At 39.7% G+C, this 20,695-nt stretch overlaps 2 protein-coding genes across 3 annotated transcripts; both read right to left on the bottom strand.

Moving 5' to 3' along the window:
- Positions 1-9: 9 nt before the first annotated feature.
- Positions 10-6,972, bottom strand: LOC122131747 (cation-independent mannose-6-phosphate receptor-like). Its single transcript, XM_042706413.1, has 5 exons — positions 6,738-6,972; positions 5,930-6,069; positions 3,761-3,879; positions 2,919-3,017; positions 10-297 (listed from the first exon to the last, which is right to left on the bottom strand). Exons 1-5 carry the CDS (start codon positions 6,869-6,871, stop codon positions 109-111), a joined length of 681 nt encoding a protein of 226 aa, XP_042562347.1. The 5' UTR covers positions 6,872-6,972; the 3' UTR covers positions 10-108.
- Positions 6,973-7,481: 509 nt separating this feature from the next.
- Positions 7,482-19,872, bottom strand: tdrd15 (tudor domain containing 15). Of its 2 annotated transcripts, none has more exons than XM_042706412.1 (6): positions 19,811-19,872; positions 19,086-19,173; positions 18,461-18,504; positions 18,035-18,086; positions 8,111-14,085; positions 7,482-7,981 (listed from the first exon to the last, which is right to left on the bottom strand). In XM_042706412.1, exons 4-6 carry the CDS (start codon positions 18,064-18,066, stop codon positions 7,968-7,970), a joined length of 6,021 nt encoding a protein of 2,006 aa, XP_042562346.1. In that variant the 5' UTR covers positions 18,067-18,086; positions 18,461-18,504; positions 19,086-19,173; positions 19,811-19,872; the 3' UTR covers positions 7,482-7,967. The 2 variants fall into 2 exon arrangements, with proteins under 2 accessions (XP_042562346.1, XP_042562345.1); XM_042706411.1 differs by having other exon boundaries at positions 19,682-19,817.
- Between the last annotated feature and the right edge of the window lie 823 nt (positions 19,873-20,695).

Here is a 20,695-nt window from a genome sequence, read left to right as displayed (position 1 = left end):
CTTTCTGCCTTCAACTTATTTTGGCCTACCAGGAAATAGTAGACACAAACCACATATAACACTACTTAGTATACATTAAAGGGCAGAACCCTTTTCTCATGACAATACTTACACGGCTATCATTGACTGAGCACATAAGATAATGATAGAAAAAAGAAACTCACTCAAACTGCGGCAAATATTAATGTAGAAGTCTTGTTCATCATCTGAGTCATCAACCAGGTATCCGTCAGTGATCTTAATGAGGGGATTAAGGTCGTGCTTCTTCCCATTGGGGTCAAATGCATAGCAGGGCACCTTGAGAAAGACAGAGCAGGCAGAAGCGGTCCATCTCAAGTTACCTCCTTTGATTTTGTGACACAGCACATCGATGAGTCACAGAGAAAGGCTTAGCAAAAAGGATCTTCAAATTATACCATGCACATGGAATCAATGGAAGTCTTCATATAGTAATGTTTACAGATGACTGAGCTAGAATTCTAAATGCACAAATATATTAAAAAAAACTGCAGTGGATAATTTCAAAGCCGTCTCAACTATGATGCGTTGGTAGCTACAAGACTCAATATATAAATATAAATCAATATAAAAATATCAATATAAAGTATATCCAGCTCACATAACTTGACCATTGCGCAACATGCAGCAAAGTTGTTAGAAAGACAGACTAACTTTATCTAAGGTTAGACTATTAATTTGTCATGCATGTACTCAGCAGATGTGAGCTTTCCAAAATATTTGAAGAGAACATGGGGTGAGGATGAGGAAGAGAGACACACAGAACCACAGGTAATTTAGCCAACGTTAGCATTTGGCAAGAAATGGACTGAATTCATTTGGCGGTTCGAACTGCTTATTTCGAGATCTGTAAATGTTTCAGACACCGTATGCTTTTTTGCCATGCCTTGGGGGGCTAATCTCTGAAAGACAAGACGCAAGCTTGGATCTTTCAGCTGCTGGTCAGTGTAACCATGAACAGGGTAACTGAATTTGATCTTTCCTTCAGCACTAAATACATTATGTTCTGTACAGTGAGTTTAAAGTCAAGTTTTTCCATCAGTATTTCAGGTCAAAGCTGGCCTGAGAAACACACTGACAGGGGAGCACCTGTCTGCATGTCTCTGAACATCCATGACTGGACCAGCACCAGAAGCATTCACTGACAGGGGAGCACCTGTGTGCATGTCTGTGAATATCCATGACTGGACCAGCACCAGAGACATTCCATCATGCACAGGTCTTGGAGGTCTTCTTTAAAAAAAAAAAAACTAGAAATACTCTGACAAACAATGCCATCTTTGTACACACTAAAGACCGTTTAATTCCATTTCTTTTTTTTAATTTTTATTTTACTTTGTTTACTCTGGAGGAGAGGGTTGGGAGGTTAGACCTGTGAAATATATTATGTGAAATGAATAGAAGTAATAATTTAATCAAAATAATGTGTTAAAGGTCACACATATGTTGACCATTTTGTGCCGGCTGGTAATGCCAGCCCTTTTCACCGGTTAGCACCACAAGTATATTTCAGACCATTGGGAAACAGTGAGTAACAGCAAGATGATTGGAATAGAACATGTGGCTCACGAGAGAGAGAGCGCATGAGATTAGTCACACACTCTCTATCGCCATCACCCAGCCAATACCCTGAAGGCTTAATCAGCCTGACATTTTACTGTGGCGAGAGCCAGCCGTTTGGGAGGCATTGATAATGGAAATTCTATCTATTCTATTCTATTCTACTTGATCATGTGCGTAATGCCAGCACCTGCAGTGAAAGCATGCTAAAATGTCCATGAGCCCTAGTATGCCGGAGGAAACTCTTGCCTATTCTGCCCTGGCAGGTTGTCTTAAACTCCAGTGAAAAATGAAATGTTGCGCCAAGGCGTAGATTTTGGATATAGGCGTGGCGACATATTCTTCTCTGACAGGGAAAATTTGCAAGCACCAAATCACAAACCATCAGTGCACAACAGTTAAAGTGCAATAAAGTGAAACAAACAAAACCTCAAAAGTTTCATTTCCATAGAAACTGGACCTGACCTCTCCTGCTCCCACAAGTCACACCGCAGTGAGTGCCAAAATGGCTGTTCAAACATTTAGGCAAAGATATACTTTTTAGTTTCAGTACCTAGATTGAAGTTGCAACTGTGTTCCATTAAGATGAATACAGAAGATTAAATTGAATGGGCAGTCCATCACATGCTATGAATGTTTTACATTTAAGGCTACATGCTAGGCCTAAATAAATTCTCCAGAATGGGTGCGTTTATGGGATAGGTTGTATTGATCTCTACAAAACAGCTTCTCATGAAAGTGACCAAAACTATAACACTTTTTTTACAGGCTCGAACGGATGTGGCTTTGGCATTTTAAAACTGAGAAGTAAACAAATGTAATTATTTTGATCAACAGAAAAAGCACTTGTTATATTCCTTGCAAAAGCTTCTGGCGAACCCTGTGCAGAACCCGTAAAAATATCGCCATCTTCTAAACACTTTGGCTCAGCAAGGATATTGCTCGTGGTGCAACTCGATCCACCAGCCATTGATGCTCTTAAACTAGGGCACCATACATCTAAACAGACCTGGAATAAACACTACCTTTGCCTGTCATTGGTTAGCCATGCATCTGTTTGTTTTTTGGTTGCTTAGTTTAGTGAACAGGTATACAATCTTCAATATGATGGACATTTTAAAACTTCTTTCACATACAGATAAAAACATCTCATTAGCAATAGGCCTAACAGCTTACATTTCTGACTATATTGCATCACTACAGAAATAACTCTTCAGTATAAAACCCCACATAATCAAGGCAGCAGAATTTACTGGGAGCCCCAGCAGCTTGGTAGCCAGCAGAAAAATGATTTTGCCTGGGACATTTATTTCAAAATTCAGGCCATCACTTCAACTCACCTCTTTGTGGGGCTTGAACTTATCCTTTTTACAAGCAACGTATGTCCTCCATTCAAAGTAATGAACACACTCCGACACAGTCACCAACTCTGGAGTTCCCTACAGTAAGAAAGGCACAAAACCGCAAAACAGATGAAGACAAACATGTTTTCCTAAATGTATTACATCACTGAGCAGAGGGAATGGGATCACATAAAGACTAATGCGGGGCCAAAGACATTCATATTACATACAGTATTTTGTGAACAATGAGATATGTGAACCAATACATGATACATAATATCATTAGCATCCCTTTCTGAGGAACTGAAAGAGATATGACACATGATGCTCTCCAAGGAGCAAGGCTTCTTCTCCTTTCAAGGAGCTTTCATATGATCAGTGATTAACTCAGAGGCTAAGACTATAGGCAAGCTAGGCAAAACACACAGAGCTGTTTGCTCAGCTGCAGGGCCTGCTGTAGTAGTTCTGATAACTTTTAAATGTGTGCCTGTGCCACACTACATCCACTCTCCTTATCAGAAAATAGCACGAGGACTGTGTGTGCATCTGCTCAAGAGAATTGTTCCAAACTGTTTTAACTGTTGCTGTGCTTTGTTTTCTGTGTATTAAATGCGCTACGTGACCGTACTTGATGCTTAATTCATTGTGCGTCATCAGTTTCCTGTAGAAACCATTTCACCACAAGAATAGAAACTATGCTTGGCTTTAGACCCCTCAACACTGTGACTAAACATAACCTAAACCCTGGTCATTTAAACTCAATTGTCTTACAAATCATTCTCCCATTCACCAAATAGCTCAGCTGCATAGTTTCATTTTGACTCTCCTTTCACACCTACCATGGTCTTCCCGCAAATGAAAGAGATGCTGGTCTGCATGTTATTGCTGCTCCCTTCACACCTTTGAGTGCTATTGAAGTCTAGCACAGTCTGCGATATTCCCCGTAGGCTCAGCTCACCTGTTAGGAGAAACCAACAAACAAGTTATATACACATATACAGACTTGACACAGCCTACATTCACTTTTGTAGTCTTTCGTAGCTTGTCACCATCCAACTAAATATTTCATTCCAGTTTGGTTTACTGGTTTGCTCTTTTGGTATAGTATATGCTTTAAGACAGTAAAGGTCAAAATGTTGTGAATATTTTTCCTTCCTGACAAAATGTCCCAACATTAAGACGTATGCCCCAGGGAGTAAACAGCCTGAGAATTTGACCCCGAGACCAGAAAACGTCAAAGCTAACCAGACAGCCAGACGGCTAAATCTAGAAAGATAAAGCAAGGACAACACAGAGAAGGGCAACAAAATTCCCCCTTTCAATTTTTAACTGAACAAGCAAGACCCTGTTATTAGACCAATACTGGAGGAGTTTTTATCACTCGTGTTCAGATCCCTGTATTTGTGTTCATAGCATTATGTGCATCATCCTACATGACACGTATCACCAATCCAACTACCACAACAGGTTTTACGGGATCAAATAGGTCCGTTGTTTGTCCATTGTTATTTCACATGAGTAAACATTCAGTCCCTTGCAGTGACCTAGTGTCTGGCCTGTTGACTGGTTTGAGGCCAGGTGCTCGGTTAAACCTAACAACCTCGTATAACTACCATAGCATATCATTCTACAACCACAAATGACAGCCATTTCACACATCCTGTGGAAGCTACCTAGGGCTGAAAAACTACTTTTCGTTTTGAGCAGCAAGTACTGAATAGATATGGTATGGAACATTCCAACTAGAATGTTATTAGGTCAGTTAGCTATGCTCCAGCAGTTCATTTAACAAAAGAATATTTGTGAAAACTGTACTTCGTCATTGTACATGAATGTTCGTTTGTGCATTATGAATGTCATTAAGTGTCCAAACTATTATTTATCTTCTTAAGCCTCTCTAACCACTACAACAGGACACAAAAATATGTCTTCAACATGAGTAGAGCCCACATAAGTTTTCCAACTTCCCATAATTTTTCATTGGGCTGAATTTAGCTGAGGTCACCTGACTAACGCCAAGCACAGTGTTCCGACATGTAACAGATCCTCTAAAGGGGCCAAAGGCCATGTTTATGACCATGCTGTCAAATATCACACTGTATACAAGCATGTACTAGAAATCGTTCACTTTTTTGGGGGGGAGGGAGGTCATTGTCTGGCATGATGGCTACAGTTTGATAGTATAGCCATATATAATTTGAATGCCTTATTCATGGAAGATTGATTTGTAAAGACCTTGATCAGTCAGGTACTTAATACTGCTAAACTAATTAAGCATGCACAATAATATCAGCATGACAATGATATTGACCAACAAAAACCTGGCTGATAAAGTCTCAGGGAAGTACCATACAAACCTGTTCAAGTAGGGTGAGATTTATATTTATATTTGAAATGTAATGTTAAATGTGGCATAATTTACATCTAGTCTAAGTTGAAATGATTTTATAACGTTTCATGAGTGAATGTTCACATTTGTTAAAGTATACATTTACGGTAGAATCAAGGGAAATGTGTTGTCTGTATCCACAACAAGCAGGCCATCACAATTAGAGTAATAGGTTTATTCTAGTATAGGAGAGACTTGATGTTCTCTTCAGTGAAATCAAAAAAAATCCAATAACGTGCATCCCAAAAAATAAGCAAAAACAAGTTACAACCGTGTTAACTCAATAAGTCCACATCAGGGAAGCCTTAAACAATGGTGGGGGGTCGTTTTATACTTGGAGATTTAATGCCACTTCACACTGAGAACACAAAGGCCACCGCACCGTTCAGCAATATGATCATTATGATAGCTCTCCACATAGGACAAGAGTGACAATTGTATTTGTTGGTCTACCTAGGAGTACTCATACCCAGTGTATCAAACCATGATGTCATTACATAAGTGTTTTATGACATCCCCATCACTAGTGGCCTTTCAACAAATTATGAGACAGCAACTGACCTTTGAAGATATTGTATTTAACATAACACTCTGATGTCTGTTACTGCCTTGAACTTACCCACTGTTGTGTCCGTATTGGTGGCATTACTATGGGCACAGACAGACGACCCTGGTCCGCATTTAGTCTCTGGAGAGTCATCACACAGTTTAAATGTGTACTTCATTTGGCTGTCCTGGTCAATGGCCTCCCATTTGTAACTGGATTTGGGAGAAACAATATTGGCCTTTCAAACACATAACTGGCAGATATAGGTGAACGCAAAGATGCACATGATGATTGCTTGCTCTAGAAATGAAACTGATCAGACATGAGTCATCGATTTTTGCTCATTTTAAAATAATTAAACATGCCAAAAACGTGTTATTGTATTTAAAACTCCCTTGTGCTAACACAAAAGCTTAAAGGAACTTACTTTGTGCCGCTTAAGAAACGTAACCCATCTACATTAGTTTGCTTAGCTTGGTTCCCAGTTTGCTTACAAGACAGCACAGATATTTCCTTCCAATACTCATGCTGACATGACAGGCTAGCTAGGTAAAGGTCGTCCATTGTAGTTTTGTCGTTATTCAACAGTTAACGACCAGATTTAACTGAAAGGTCTTCAACAAACTCATACAGATATTACGGAAACGCTGGTTTGTTTAATGTTGACCCTTCGCCACTCAGAGCTAGCTAACGTTAATCGAATCAAATGACAAGGCATGCAATTCACATTAGCTAACTGATCATGGGGCCAACTAGTGGCACACAGCTTAGACACACAAGTTGAACGAATCATCAGGATTCTATGACTTTTTGAACAATGTAGGTTAGATTAAAACATGGCTATTGGAAATAAAAAGTGCGCGGGCTAACCCGTCCTCACCTGCACAGATCTTGGAACCAGAGACTGTCATCGGACCCTTCCGTGACAGAGAAATATGCGAATACCGTTAAAATGCACAAAGCAGTTACTGATTTACAAGATACCTCCGCATATATTTTATATAGAGACCCCATGTTTCGTCCCGGAACAAAATATTACAACGTATCCGACATGATACAGCAACTCCTCCAGCAGCTGTAGCAGGAACTAGTCGCATCACATGATGTGCATGACACTTGATAGAAGCTGGTCACGTGGTGCAAGTGCGACTTACGTGAGTCATCCTATATTGAACACTTTGTTTCTGTCCACTAAGGTAAATATCTAAACATATAGTTGTGCTGCCTCTCACACAAACGTATTCGAAAACCTGCCTACCTTTTAATATTTTAATTACTTTCTATGAGTATATGGTGGCATTAGATAAAAAGATAACATTGCTTTCAACATCAAACGCAATTTGTATGGCTTCATTATAATTGAGGAAGCTATTCATTTTTCCCTCTCCTCGCAGTCAGGATGTGCGAGCGGGTCTACACTGCAGTCTCCCCTGGAGGCGTGGGTTCGAATCACACTTCTGAGGAGCCTTTTCTCTTTCTTCCACAACCGTTGAAATTGTGGTTCCGTCAAGTCATGACCTACATTATCACCTGAGCCATTTTCTTTTTAAAAGTTCACCATCATTTCTCCAGACCATTTTAATGAACATTTAACAGTAATTGTCCAACCATAATATGTAAACAATATTAACTTCAATTATTACATGAACAAAAATGGCACATTTCAGATGAACAAAATGACAGCTGTGCTTTTTGTAAAACCATGCAGAAGACAATGCTATACATCATATGAAATATGGAGTAAGGGTGATCTTGATCTGCTGGTCCCGTCATTTAAAAAAAATAATAAAAAAGGTCACAACAGCAAAACAAACACAAGCTTTCCATAAAAACAAACTATACACCCATGTCAAACTATGGTTTACCACTTTACATTTTTATACTTTGAAAAATTCTTCATCCTGGATGATGACATCATTTAAGTTAACTAAAATGATAATGTAATGATGTAATGTTAATCATTAGTCACATGTTCATGCCTAAAAATGATTAAAACAGAAATATTATACATGTCCTTTCAGAATGGTGCTGCTACTCAAATTTAGCCCCTTCCTAAATGTCGGGTAGTTTCAGGTGTCTGAAACCCATGGAACCTTTACATGGATATTCTTCATTGCAGAACACCTGTGAAGAAAAAATAGGACACAGACACACACACACACTTTTGTTAATTCAAAAGGCATGTAAACAATAACCAAGCACAGGCTATAGTATCACCTGTATGGGTCCTAGATTGCAAATGGCTATACTTACATTGTTTAACACCAGTGTTTGTTTTAGTGGGTTCCTCCATGCTTCCATTTTTTTCAGACCCCTGGATAACCAATGCATTCCACTCGAACTCTTTGGGATCATCCATCAGGTCTGCTCCTTCAGGCATCAATTCAGTTATCTCCACTGTAAACTTTTCAGGAGAACCTCGGAGATTATGAGAGTGTTCTTGTTCAAATCTAAGACCAAGCATGCAGTCAATGTACAAGGCATGACCAGCATCAACAAGGGCTTTGGCAAGACTGACTCCATCTGTCAGAATATCTACTTCCCATTGTGTCTCTAAAATACACTGTCTGAAGTAAATCTGAAGGTTTTTATGACATATAAACTCCTGGAAAAAGAGAACAGCACGGTCTGACCACTGTTCATCTTCAGCTGGCTTGATTCCTCGCAGTAGGCATGGATAGATTATTTTTGGCAGCCTGGCCAACTCAGCAGGCAGAATTTTCAGATGGCTTCCATTTTCTGGTAGAATGTGTGTACAAACTCCATAATCGACAAGATTCATCACCACGGATGCACTGTCCACGTGAAGTATCTCTGCTCGACACCAATTCTTTGTGTCTTTATGCCTGATCAAGCATCCAGTCCCTGGAATCAGGTGTGAATCAGGAAGTGGACTTGGAAGATCTCGTAAGCTCTCTAATATGTCTGACACAGCAGTTGTAATCACATTATGATCTTGATCATCAAGGGCAATGTAAAATTCTCCTGGGTTGGTTACAGCAGCCACAAATCCAGAGTACTCTAGTCCCATTGTAACAGGATCCATGAACAATTTCCTAGGCTGATTTTCTTGTTCATTGGTGGATTCTTTTGTAAGTGCAAGACATACATCAGATACGACATGTGATTCTTTCTCCTCAGCATGATAATCAGACTTTGTTCTCTGTTGCAGAATGAGACGCTCATTCATGAAGATCTCAACACTCCACAGCTGAAGAGCTTCTACATAGGATACAAACATTAATTTGATAGTTTGACCAGCTAAAGGGCTGAGAATTTCTTTTAACACTGTGATAGGTTCACCACAACCATTCCATCTACAATGGATCGCTTGCTCTGGCATCTGGCCCACATCATCACAAAGAGTTTTGATGCTTCCCATTGGTATCAGCTCTGTGCTCCCATAGTCAAGAAATTGAACGGTACATTTTTTCTGTTCAATCCAAGCATGACGCACAACTGCTCGACGCCACTGGTCATTTCCGTGAGATTTAGTCAAGCACTTTAGACCCTCCTTCACATCTTTCACAGGGACAAATTGGCATTCTGGCTCAACTTCATCAATTAGCGTTTCAAGGGCAGTAAGTTGTGCAGCACTACTGTTAAGTCTGATGTAAAGCTCTCCATTCTCCAAAACTGTCAGAAGAGTTCCCTCCTCAGTCAGTCCCCCTCTGGCAATCTGCTGTGGAACTTCTGCTCTCTCTTCTACAGGTGGGAAACAACATGGCTCTTTCGAAACACAGAAAGGATTTTTAAGGGGAACAAATTCTAAGATGGTGGGGGCTCTCTCAGTGAAATGTGTTCCAAGACTCATTGAGGTCTCACTCACCAAATCAGGAGGATTGACTTTCAATGCAGTGGGTTTGATGAATTCTTTGGTTTGTGATTTCTGGCCATGTTTCTTTCTTTTACTTAGTGTGGCCCTTCCCGAATAGGGTTTCCTGTTGAACGGACTCCTTTCTTGCATCCTCATCCTCTCATTGGGTCCTCTGGTCTTAGTGTGTTGCTCATGTGTAATTCCACTTTCAAACTTCCAAGGATTGGAGGCTCGGATCACTTCTTTTCTCATTTCAGTACCGTGTTCTGATGTAGTTGGTAGCTTGGATTCTTCCACATCCAAGTTAACTTCCCAATGTGTCCCAGTGTGTCTGATGAATTCCACTTCGAGAGGTTGGTCTTTTACCACAGCTTCAAAAGAGGAATTGTTCACAAGAGTATGTGTCTTAACAAGAGAGCATGGTATGCATAGCCTGGGCTGAGATATAAACTCATTAGTTAGTCTATGAACTTTCCTCTGATCAACAGTAGCCACATTTCCATAGTCAATGAACTCGATGGCCAAATGTCCCTTCTTTGAGTCATCAGTAACAACTGCACGGTAAACAGCACCATCTTCTTCAAATTCAGCAGCAACAAGATCACCATTGTGTACTTCTGATGTGATATTTTCTGCCTTCTCTTTGAACGACAAGCCATTGAGCTCTTCACCCATTTTAAGTATGTTTGCTTCATCCTCTTGCATTTGGATAAAGAAACTGTTGATGGAATCCACTTGGGAAACAAACCCAACACCCTTAAAACCAGGCTTCACTTTTACATCAGGGAGAGAGGCGAGTTTTGGAAGCACCGTGACACAACCTTGAGTTTGGAGAAACTGTTTAGGGGCATGTCCAGATGTTTTATTTTCCGGCTGTACTTTGGGAGTTGTTGTCTTTCCGGGCCGGTTGTAGGCTTTAGCATCAACCGTTTTAATGACCTTCTTGATTTCTGGCTTTCCTGGTGACCTTTTGTTGTGGCCAACCTTATTGCTTTGCTTTGCTTTAATGTCTCTGCTGTTCTGAGGGAGCCTACTGTCAGCATTGATATGGTCAGTGATCAAACCCTTCTCACTTTCTTCATGGGCGGCAATTATCTCTCTGATTTTCTCAGTGATATCGGTGTCACCATCAAACATGTCACAAATGAAGGTTCCATCACTGTCTTTGGCCACAAATATAGCTTGAATTGGCTTATTTAAAATGTTGTTCTCTAGCCAGTCATTGACCTCTGCCAGGGGTTCACCTTTGGGGATATTCCTAAGGCTACACTTCAAGGCTTGCATAGGGGTCATCAACAAATCTGTAGCACTGTGCTCTAAAGGCTTAACATCGCTTTTCTCAACAATTTGCCCGTTTCCATAATCAACAAAAAACACACTCAGAAGTTGATTAGACAGGACAGGCTTGCTGATCCCCCTGTACCACTTCCCATCCTCAGGGTATTTTGCGAGACAAAGCCCTCCTGGATGGACAGCGGAGTTAGAACAAAGTGCTTTGCCACTCTCTTTTGCAACTTTTTCCATCAGGTCTTCAATAACACCCCCATTTTGGCCTAGCTGGCAATATATCTCCCATGGACTAGCCACATGAGTGGCATAGACTTGTTCTTTGCCTCCAAATGTGATGCTGAAGGAAGAGTACATAAAGGAAACTGGGTAAGCTTTTGGACGAAGAGGCTTTGGGGGTTGGACTTTCACGGCAAGACCTTGCTTCACAAGGAATGTAGTTGCTTGTTGAGAAGTTGTGTGAAGGTCAACAACATTGCACAGGCCTACATTCATCACGTACAGCTCAGCATGAATAGTACACTTCAAACTCACAGACTCAGAAACAAACTCTTTAAGTGACAGACTTGCTCCATTGCCCCAGGAATTTCCATCTGTAGGTTCAATCAAATTATACAGGCTACATCTGAATGACTGCCCTTCCAACTGATTGAATTCTGATGAAAGTGTCTGAAGGTTAGTCACCTGCTCCAGTACCACAAGCCCATAATCTACCAAGGCTACTTCGCAATTAATCAATTTTCTTGAAAGAAGGCAGCCCCTGTACCACCTGCCATCCTCTGCTAGCTTTACAGCACAAAAGACTTCATTGGATCTCAATGGTTCTTCATGTGTCTGGTAAAACACCTGCATGTCTTCCATGAGTTTGTTCAAACTGCTGATCTGGTTCTCAATCTGGCACCAAAAATCCGAAGGGGTATCAAAATTACAACAGCGTACAGTTAACTCCTCTCCAGGCTTGAATCTCTGAATTTTCAATTTTTCCGGCATGTTTTGAATGCCTCTGTAAGGGTTTCCATTTTCTCCCTTGTCCTCATCTGCGCTTACTTTCTCATTGGTGAGTATTCCCTGTGTTCTTACTGTGGATTTGGGCTTTAAGGTTTTTGTCTTGCACTTCTTCGAGTCTTCTACTACAAAAGCAGAGGACAAAGCTGTTGGCTTGTGTTTCCAATTCACTGCCATTTTTTCTGCTGTCATGAGGAGTGCAATGCTCTCATTCTTTTGAGTTCCAATCTTATACAAATCCACGAGAAATCGTTCATTTGTCTTGTGGATGACATGTATTTCAAGGGCTTTGTTTGACACTGTGTGCCTGAAGTGTTCTGTTGCAGTTTCAGTCCAAACGTCTTCCAATGGAAGCACATGAGCCAAAGAACAGTTCACAACAAATTCTGGTTCAGTAGTGAAGCGCTCAGGCAGTTTTTTAATAAGAAAATTTGGCACCTTTTCAGTATTGCCAAAGTCTGTGAAAAATACTTCAGCCCCATATTCCAGAATGTCAGTGACTATGGCCCGATAATAGTGCAGGTCCTTCTGATACATTGCTAAGCAAAGTGTGCCAGGCACTGGATTTTCGAGAATGTCCTCTTTCTGCGTTAATGTACTGATGTAATCAGCCAACGTGTTCATCAAGTGTTCAAAGTCTTGATTGCGCTTTGCGGTTCTTATCCAGAAATGAACAGGACTGAGTACATGTTCCACATAACCTTCAAAAACTGCACCCACTTCAAAGTCTTCCCTCAAGATATTGCTTGGTATAATCCTTGTCTCATTTGTGCATCGTAAAGGGATATATTTCAAAGACATGTTGTGATCATGCACTTTACTTGTCTGGGCGACAATGTCAGGAGTTACTTCTGTTTTGACCACTGAGTCATCTTCAGCATTGCACAGTGTGACATGATAGAAATTCTGTTCCTTGTCAAAGTCATTTATCTTGACACTCAAAGCACTGCCAAGAAGTCCCTTCAAAAGCAAATCATGCTGCTCTTTCTTCAAAGCCTCAGTGTCTTGATTGAGGCTTGACAATGCACATGGGAAAGTCATGATTGGCTTCATAAGGAAATCTGAGGGAAGTTGATAGACGTCTTCGACTTTTACCAACTCACAGTATCCATAGTCAACAAACAGAACTCTGACTTGTGAATTTACAGGCAGAAACTGCACATAACCCCTGTGCCATTTTTCATCTTTGCCTCTGACCGCACACAGCAGACCCAGGTTGCCCTCTGGCCTATCCCTGATGTTTTCTCTCTTTGACTCACACAGGAATGCCAATTTGTCAGACATCACCTTAAGTTCTTCTTCCACACACAACCTTTGGCAGTAAAAAGCACTGGGGTTAACTGCAGCACTCAATCGCACCTTCACCTTCTCTCCCACTGTCTGCCGGGGACCACAACAAGAGAGAATGTTCTCAACACCCTGAATACACAGGGGTTTAAAAGACTGTCCTTTTGCAATTTGATTTTCGCTCAATAGATCAGGGATCTGTTCACTGTCTGGTCTAATTGGAACCTCTGTCAGCATTTCCACAACCAACAGAAAAGTACCGGTATCTGTATGTCTCCCAAAGCAGAGTCTTGATAAATCCTTGGTGATTTCAGGTGCTTCGAGTATGAGGACTTTGTGTGGCAGTAGGGCATGGATGTAACCATTTATGAATTGGCCGATAAAGGACGAGAAATACTTTCCTGTTTGTGGTGTCCAACATTGGCCCACTGGTAACACATTGGCAAAGAACCCACAGACAATCTTAGGGGGCAGCGTGAGTAACTCATCTGAGGCACTGGCCAAGTAGTTGTCACAGACTGACAGAACATTTCCATGATCAATAAGAAAGACATCAAATAGATCCCTCTGCTTGTTCTGAACTCTTCCTCTGTACCAACGACCAGTTAGGTCATCCTCCACCAAACATAGTTTCCCTACATCCACAGGCCCCCTGACCTTCTCCGCATTTTGAATCTCTACTCTCAGTATGTTGTAGTCTAACTCACAGGTTGACACATACTGACCCTGGAAGTGCACCAAAATGTCTGCAGGATTGCAGTCAACATGTGTCAATTTGATTTCCACAGACCATTCATTAGAAGGAGCTGTAACCTCAGGACTGTGCTGTGACCTAGAAAAACAAATAACAACATATCAGAATATGATTAGTTCCAAAACATTTTATATTTTTTGTTAAATAAATAATCACAAAATCATGCTTGTATAATATCCCAGTAGCAGTCCCTCGTGGTAAAATATAGACCATCAGCACACTTTGCAGTAAAATGCAAACAAGGGTTGGATCCTTGGATCCTTTTTAGGCATCCCACGGGCTTGTATCTTGGTCCATTAAATTCCCATGTGGCTGGGAGATTTAACAGTAAAACTTTGAACTTCATAAAATACACATAATGTCAGTGTTACTGGAAAGAATAATAATAAAGTAACAAAATAAAAAAATAAAATTACATTTGTAGCTCCATGATTAAAGAAACTACAGCTAATTAACCATCGTCATTAACAGGCCTGTTTTATAATGGATGTGAATAGGCACAAGTGCAACTCATTCGTATGCATTTTTACTACCATCGGTAAAACACCATAAAAACCTAATTTCTCAATATTTCCACCTCAAAATGTCAGGGCATTTATACTCGGCAACACAAAACTGATAGCCTGGATGCCAGATGAACTTAGCCCAGCCCACAAAATTTTAGGTTGGGAAGTTCGGTCAGGCATTGCTCCGTTGGGGAGAGACTATCTCCTCACAAAAATCTGTGAGGAGATAGATAGACCAATCAAATTGTCAGGGTGGGCTTTATACGATGATGGACAGATGATCAACAGTAAAGTTATCCACCACGTCATAAAAGAGCGCTTGGTTTGAATTCGTTTTCACAAACATGGCTGCCGCTGGAGAGCTGAGATGCTTTGATTCTGCTATCTAGTATGTTTTAGAACACATCGACAGCGCATTAATTTTGAAAGAGGAACAGAGAAACGCGATCAAGGCATTTGTAGATCGAAAAGATGTTTTTGCAGTCTTCCTACGGGATTCGGAAAAAAGTTTAATTTATGACTACGTTGCTCTGATTGGTTGTAGCTCTATCCAATTGAGCGAAGAGGCATTTTTTTCCTGGTTCGGTTGAAACACACCCCATAATCACAGCCCAATGAAGCAGTATCAGACTCATATTCTGGCTAGAATTATGAGTATGACATCGTCAGGCTACAAAACTGACTTTTTTTTTTTACTAAAATTGAGAATATATAACTGTAAAAATATGGAAAATACTATCATCTATTTTGATGTATTATTCTCATTTGCCATTGATGTAAAGTGACAATGCAAACAAGCCTCGGCATTGTGATGTTCACCACACATTAATGGCATACAACAGATACTTCAGTTAACTTAAGTTAATGAACAATGCATTTTATTTATTCTCGATTAACCTCCCTCATAGTTTGTTTAAAACTAGCAAGCTAACTAACTTGGGTAACTACACCAACAACTACAGTAAAGCACTGTTCAAATCTTGCTAGCTTGCAAACTTATGTCACATAAAACCCTGAACCTTATAAATTTGTCTCGCCCAAAAGTAATTCATTTTTGGATAGTAATGGATAGGAATATTTTACAAATTACCTTCAGGTATTTACAGAAGTTTTTGCATAGCTCCACATTAAAAGCTTGCAGTGAGAAAAACATGAATTATTAACGCAATGCATACTGCCACTGTTTTTCTACAGGTCGCAATTCAAATCCATCCAACATGGCTGCCGGTGAGCGGTTTTACGGTCAAACCTCGTTAAAGTACTGTTTAACCAATATGGATTTTTCTCTGGCAAGCTTTAACTGAACCACACAAACTTTAAATATATAGGTATTTATGAAGAAAATTTCATAACTTTTCTAGAATGTTCTGGCTTTACTTATTTTTCCAAAACTTCTCCAGGCCTGTAAAATCACTATTTTCAAATTCCATGACTTGTCAAGGTTTTTCATGACCATACCAACTCTGAGAATTGTGGTCTGCACCTTTAAATCTTTATCTGTTATTTACACTGAAAAACATAATGTGGAAAAACCACAATCTACACTTTGCTTCACTTCTTTTTGTCAAAGAAATCAAATTATAATTACATCTGTTTAAACTGTTCTATACAGCTAATAATAGCAAAATCAGACCAGATTTAGTGCAAAATAAAATAAATGCTAGGCCTATATCCTACAGGCAGCAGCAAGCAGCATAAAACTAATATGCCTGATTAGGTTTAACGAGAAAGAAGCAGCCGTTAATACATTTTAGATCGAGGGGTCCCGTCTCCTGTCCTAAACGTACTACATCTCAGCTCTCATGACTGTCTCTTGTGATATTCAGCACATCTACATAATATATCTATCTTTCAGGAGCATCAATACATAACGTCTGTCGCTGTTGGATAAAACCTAGCCTACCTAGTTTTGGAGATTTAAGCTAATTTTAGTTAAGAAGAATGCAAACCCAATCATGGATAAAGGGAAGATCCTGCAGTGTTTGTTTTCACTACATGTCTAGGAAAGTAATTTACAACATCTAAATTCATGATGTTGCCCATGGGTGTTTGTCTTTAACTGGCTGCAGCACTACAGTACATCTGATCTCCAAATAAGGTTGCACTATGAAGTAGACTAACGGTGCAAACCCATGACACCGTAGCGAGCGATGCGACATTCTAAATCCCATGCATTTCAACGGGAGGCAATCCATTGTGACGTAGACCACCGTTTTGGGCGACGCGACCGAAAAAAGTTGAATCCTATGCAAATGAGGAGCGATTTTCCCCGGCAGCGGCCAATCAGATTGTTTGGTGTCGTCTCTGACGGTTTGAAAATTGCAGGACTGTGGCATCTTTGGTCGTTTAATTTGCTAAAAAGAAATGCTTGGATGGCCTTGTAAGGGCTTGTTGTTGTTCCTGGTATGTTATATATTTAATCCTGGGCTAATTTGAACAGAATGACAGTTTTGATATAAAGACAAGTGACTAGATAGCCTACTAACTGGATAGCCTGCTAACTAGCTCACTAGTCCAGTCTGTTATGCTATTTCCACACGCAACACCACGCCCACTCAAAGCGATGGAAGCGTATTGCGACGCTGTCATGGGTTTGCACAGTAATACACATAACCCTCGATAAAGCAGTAGCAGTGTGATCACCACAAACATTAAAAGAAATCCATAAAACATTGAAAGCGTTTAGTATAACTTATGACTGTTGTAGCCTTAGAAATGGTTTTGAGGATGTTTTTTTGCAGAAATAAAATCTTAAGTTTTACAAGACCTTTAGCTAATTAGTGGTCAGGTCACTTAACTGCAAATGTAAGCAAACAGGTCTCCTTCAAAGCAAAAAGAAAGGTTGACCAGGAGCATCTGCAGTTTCAAAAAAAGATATGACATGCAATTCCTTTTTCAGTGACCTTAATAAGTGCATACTGCTCAATACAGTTACTACACGGCACGCACACACACACTGTGATGGTGTTGCATATACACTGCCTATAGATGGCAAATCAAGGTTCCCATTTGTCATTCATTGATCCAGGACATTCAATTCAAGGAGTTAATTAGCATATTGCCTATATATGGCACTGTAGAAGATGGGCACATTGAATCACAGTGTGGAAAGGTAGAAGTAGGTGGACAAATGTGCAAATTACAGGTCTCTACCTTGAAATATGGGTAAGAAAACACATTTAATACCCACCAAAATGGGTCACATCATGAATTTCCCATTGTAAGTCAATCAGGGCAATTTTGACCCATTTTACCTAAACTAGGTTATATCCATATGGAATCCTAATTTACTCCCAAAACAATAAAGCTATCCCTGAAACCTAAAGTTACACACATTCCAAACAGGTTTTTTGCCTGCAGGTAATTTTGCTCTTAGGTTTGTATGACAAAAGTGACGTGAATACTGGAATCAAGATTTAAGACAGAATACAAAATTACAAATATATTCAACACATCATAAAATCCACACCCTAATTTGACATTGGTCTAAATCCCACTGCAATGTAAAATAGCCCTTTTACCTTTGATCTGGAGAGGGTGTAGTAGAGCACATTGTAGAGAAGCTGTATGTTTCTAGAGAAAGTAACAAATACTTAGTGAACCCATGGTATTGGTAATGTTGAAATGTACCTTTGGTTATGATAATACTGCAAACTGCATTTGACAAACTATTCCCAACATTTGGAAAATCTTTTTAAATCTTCCATCCAGGTAGAGTTACACTGAATCTGCCCAAAACTCTCATGTAAGCACAGAGCCAATCACTTAAATAGCAGGCCTTACAGTATCTGCTATGACATATTACCATCGAGCTGCACAATCAGTGCTGTAAAATGGTTATTACTAAGATGATTATCAGTGATGTATAACAATATTCTGCGGAAAATAAAGTAGGCCAGCTCTAACTTAAACCTACATACTACATGAAGCTTTTGAAATGACTTTACCTTTTTATGCATCCAAATTCAGTAACATGCCACCAAGTGGTCATCTGAAAAAAAAAAGCATTTGCAATAATGCACTTAGCTAGATCAATCAACACTTTAAGAAATGCAAGATCACTCAAATATGCTGTTTGACTGACTGACAATTAGCGAAGAAGTGTGGTTGAAAATTGAATTCAGTTTAACGTGAAGTCAGTAGGCTACATTTAGTTTCACACATTGGCCAAAATGTCACGTTTGCTGAAGAAGGGGGGACTGGCTTTTGACTTAAGAATTGATGATTTCAATAAAAATCTATATTTAGCAAGACATGCCATATTAGTCCACGCAATTGTTGGTCAATATCTGATGTTAAAACACGTGGCTTGCCGTAATTTTAGTGTCAGACCAGGCAAGACATTAGCTACCCTTAATATAAACCTCCCCTAGACATCTAACTGTTAGCTTATCGAAGATAAGATTAAGAAATAATGCCCTTTTAGTAAATGAACAATAGCACAGGTGCTTGCGAATAAAGCATTTAGTAACGTTAATGATTCACTCAACAAACAGGGTAGGCTATACTGTCCACCAAGACACTCGTGAAAACCGGTATACTGATCCGGCTGTTATGTTAAAATGTCTTTACCTGTCACCTGACGGTCTGATAACATAAGGGTGTACAAGTGCTGGATACAGAGAAAATCAACTCTTCCCATTTCCATTCCCAGCTGGGACTGAAAAAGAATGAAATAGTTATTTTAAAAGAAAGAATGATGGAAATAACACATCAACTTAAATAATAACTGAACACTACCTAGCCATGAAACAGTGCTTAGTTGCCATGCTAACATCAAACCTTCCATGTGCAGCACGTGATGTAACGTTATGCCAATGCCAATTACATTTCGCTAGCTTGCAAAAGATGATGATGGCTAACGTTAGATAAAATAACTACTACAGACTACAGTCAAGTAGTGCATCGTTTAAACCACACCATTGTTACTGTTAACTACTTACAATGTAAAATTAGTCAATTTAAAAAGTGCCCACGTAATTCTAATAAATAACCATACGAAACTACTTTTCATTGCTAGCTTGCTAGCTAATGAAAGGCCACATGGGCTCGTTAAGAGTTGCAAACTTAACTGCGGGCTAGCTATATGTCACAATAGGCAGAACAAACTGGAGACACTGGAAATGCTGGCTAAACTAACTTCAGCTCTATAAGTCAGACCTAATTACCATTTCAACTGAATTCCAGTCAGAGAAGGTGTCAGACTAATTCCATTCCCGTGCAATTTAAGATGAAAATGTTGAACTTCGTGCTGGGGATGGAGTTATGATGAACATCTGAATTAATCTGCCACCTACCGGATGGAGACGAATGCTGCGTTCAGCGTTCCGATCTTGGGAAAATACAAGCTCCGACAAAATTATTTAAACGCATAGTAATGAAGCCATTTACTGTTGTATGTTAAATGTTTGCATTCTTAATCTATTAGTGTGGTTGGCAGCATTACAGTTATTTTCAGAGACATTTGCACTAATTGATATTAGTCTACTAGTCCAATTCAGCTTGATTTATAATAAAAATACTAATGTAAAGTTAAAGCAGCAATAGGCCCAGCTGACACTGATAGAAGCTTGCCAACACACTAACTGGTGTCTTTTGGCAGTATAGCTGGCAATGTCATGCTTGTGAAAGCTTTTCTTCCAATTTTGCAGGGTGTTCCAGCCCGTTACACAGAACTACATAGGGCATATCTTGGATGGCTAGTGGGGAAGACACAGGTGTTTATCTGTCCTTCACATGACCATATGCTATCAAAATTAATTTGAGGATGGTACCAAAACTAGTTGACTATACAACCATACCTCAAATTGTTGCATAGTGTTACTTTAACGTACTTCATAGGCCATGCAAGTGAGACGAAAGATGGTTAACTCAGGCGTCTATATTTTTTTCCCAGTTGATCAGGTGAACGCACTTTTTTTCAGAAGTCAAGAGTTCCCAAATAGGCCAACTGACTGTTTAAGTGATATATTACTCATTCTTGTGGTAAATTTGAGTATTTTGTGAAAATTATATGTATAAGCAACAATATGAGCTTCACTGTAGAACTGTTTGTGGCATTTATTTATGAAATTTGTAAAAATGTCTATATATAATGTAGGATTAGTAGTTGAAGGCAAGAATATGTTTGAATCCAATACTAAATATAGAGTAAAGGCTTCTGGCGTACAAGTATCAACATT

This window comes from Clupea harengus, unplaced genomic scaffold, assembly GCF_900700415.2.
Source record: "Clupea harengus unplaced genomic scaffold, Ch_v2.0.2, whole genome shotgun sequence".
NCBI classification, from domain to species: domain Eukaryota; kingdom Metazoa; phylum Chordata; class Actinopteri; order Clupeiformes; family Clupeidae; genus Clupea; species Clupea harengus.
Note: the sequence above shows the minus strand (reverse complement) of the source record. Positions and strands in the feature narration are given on the sequence as shown.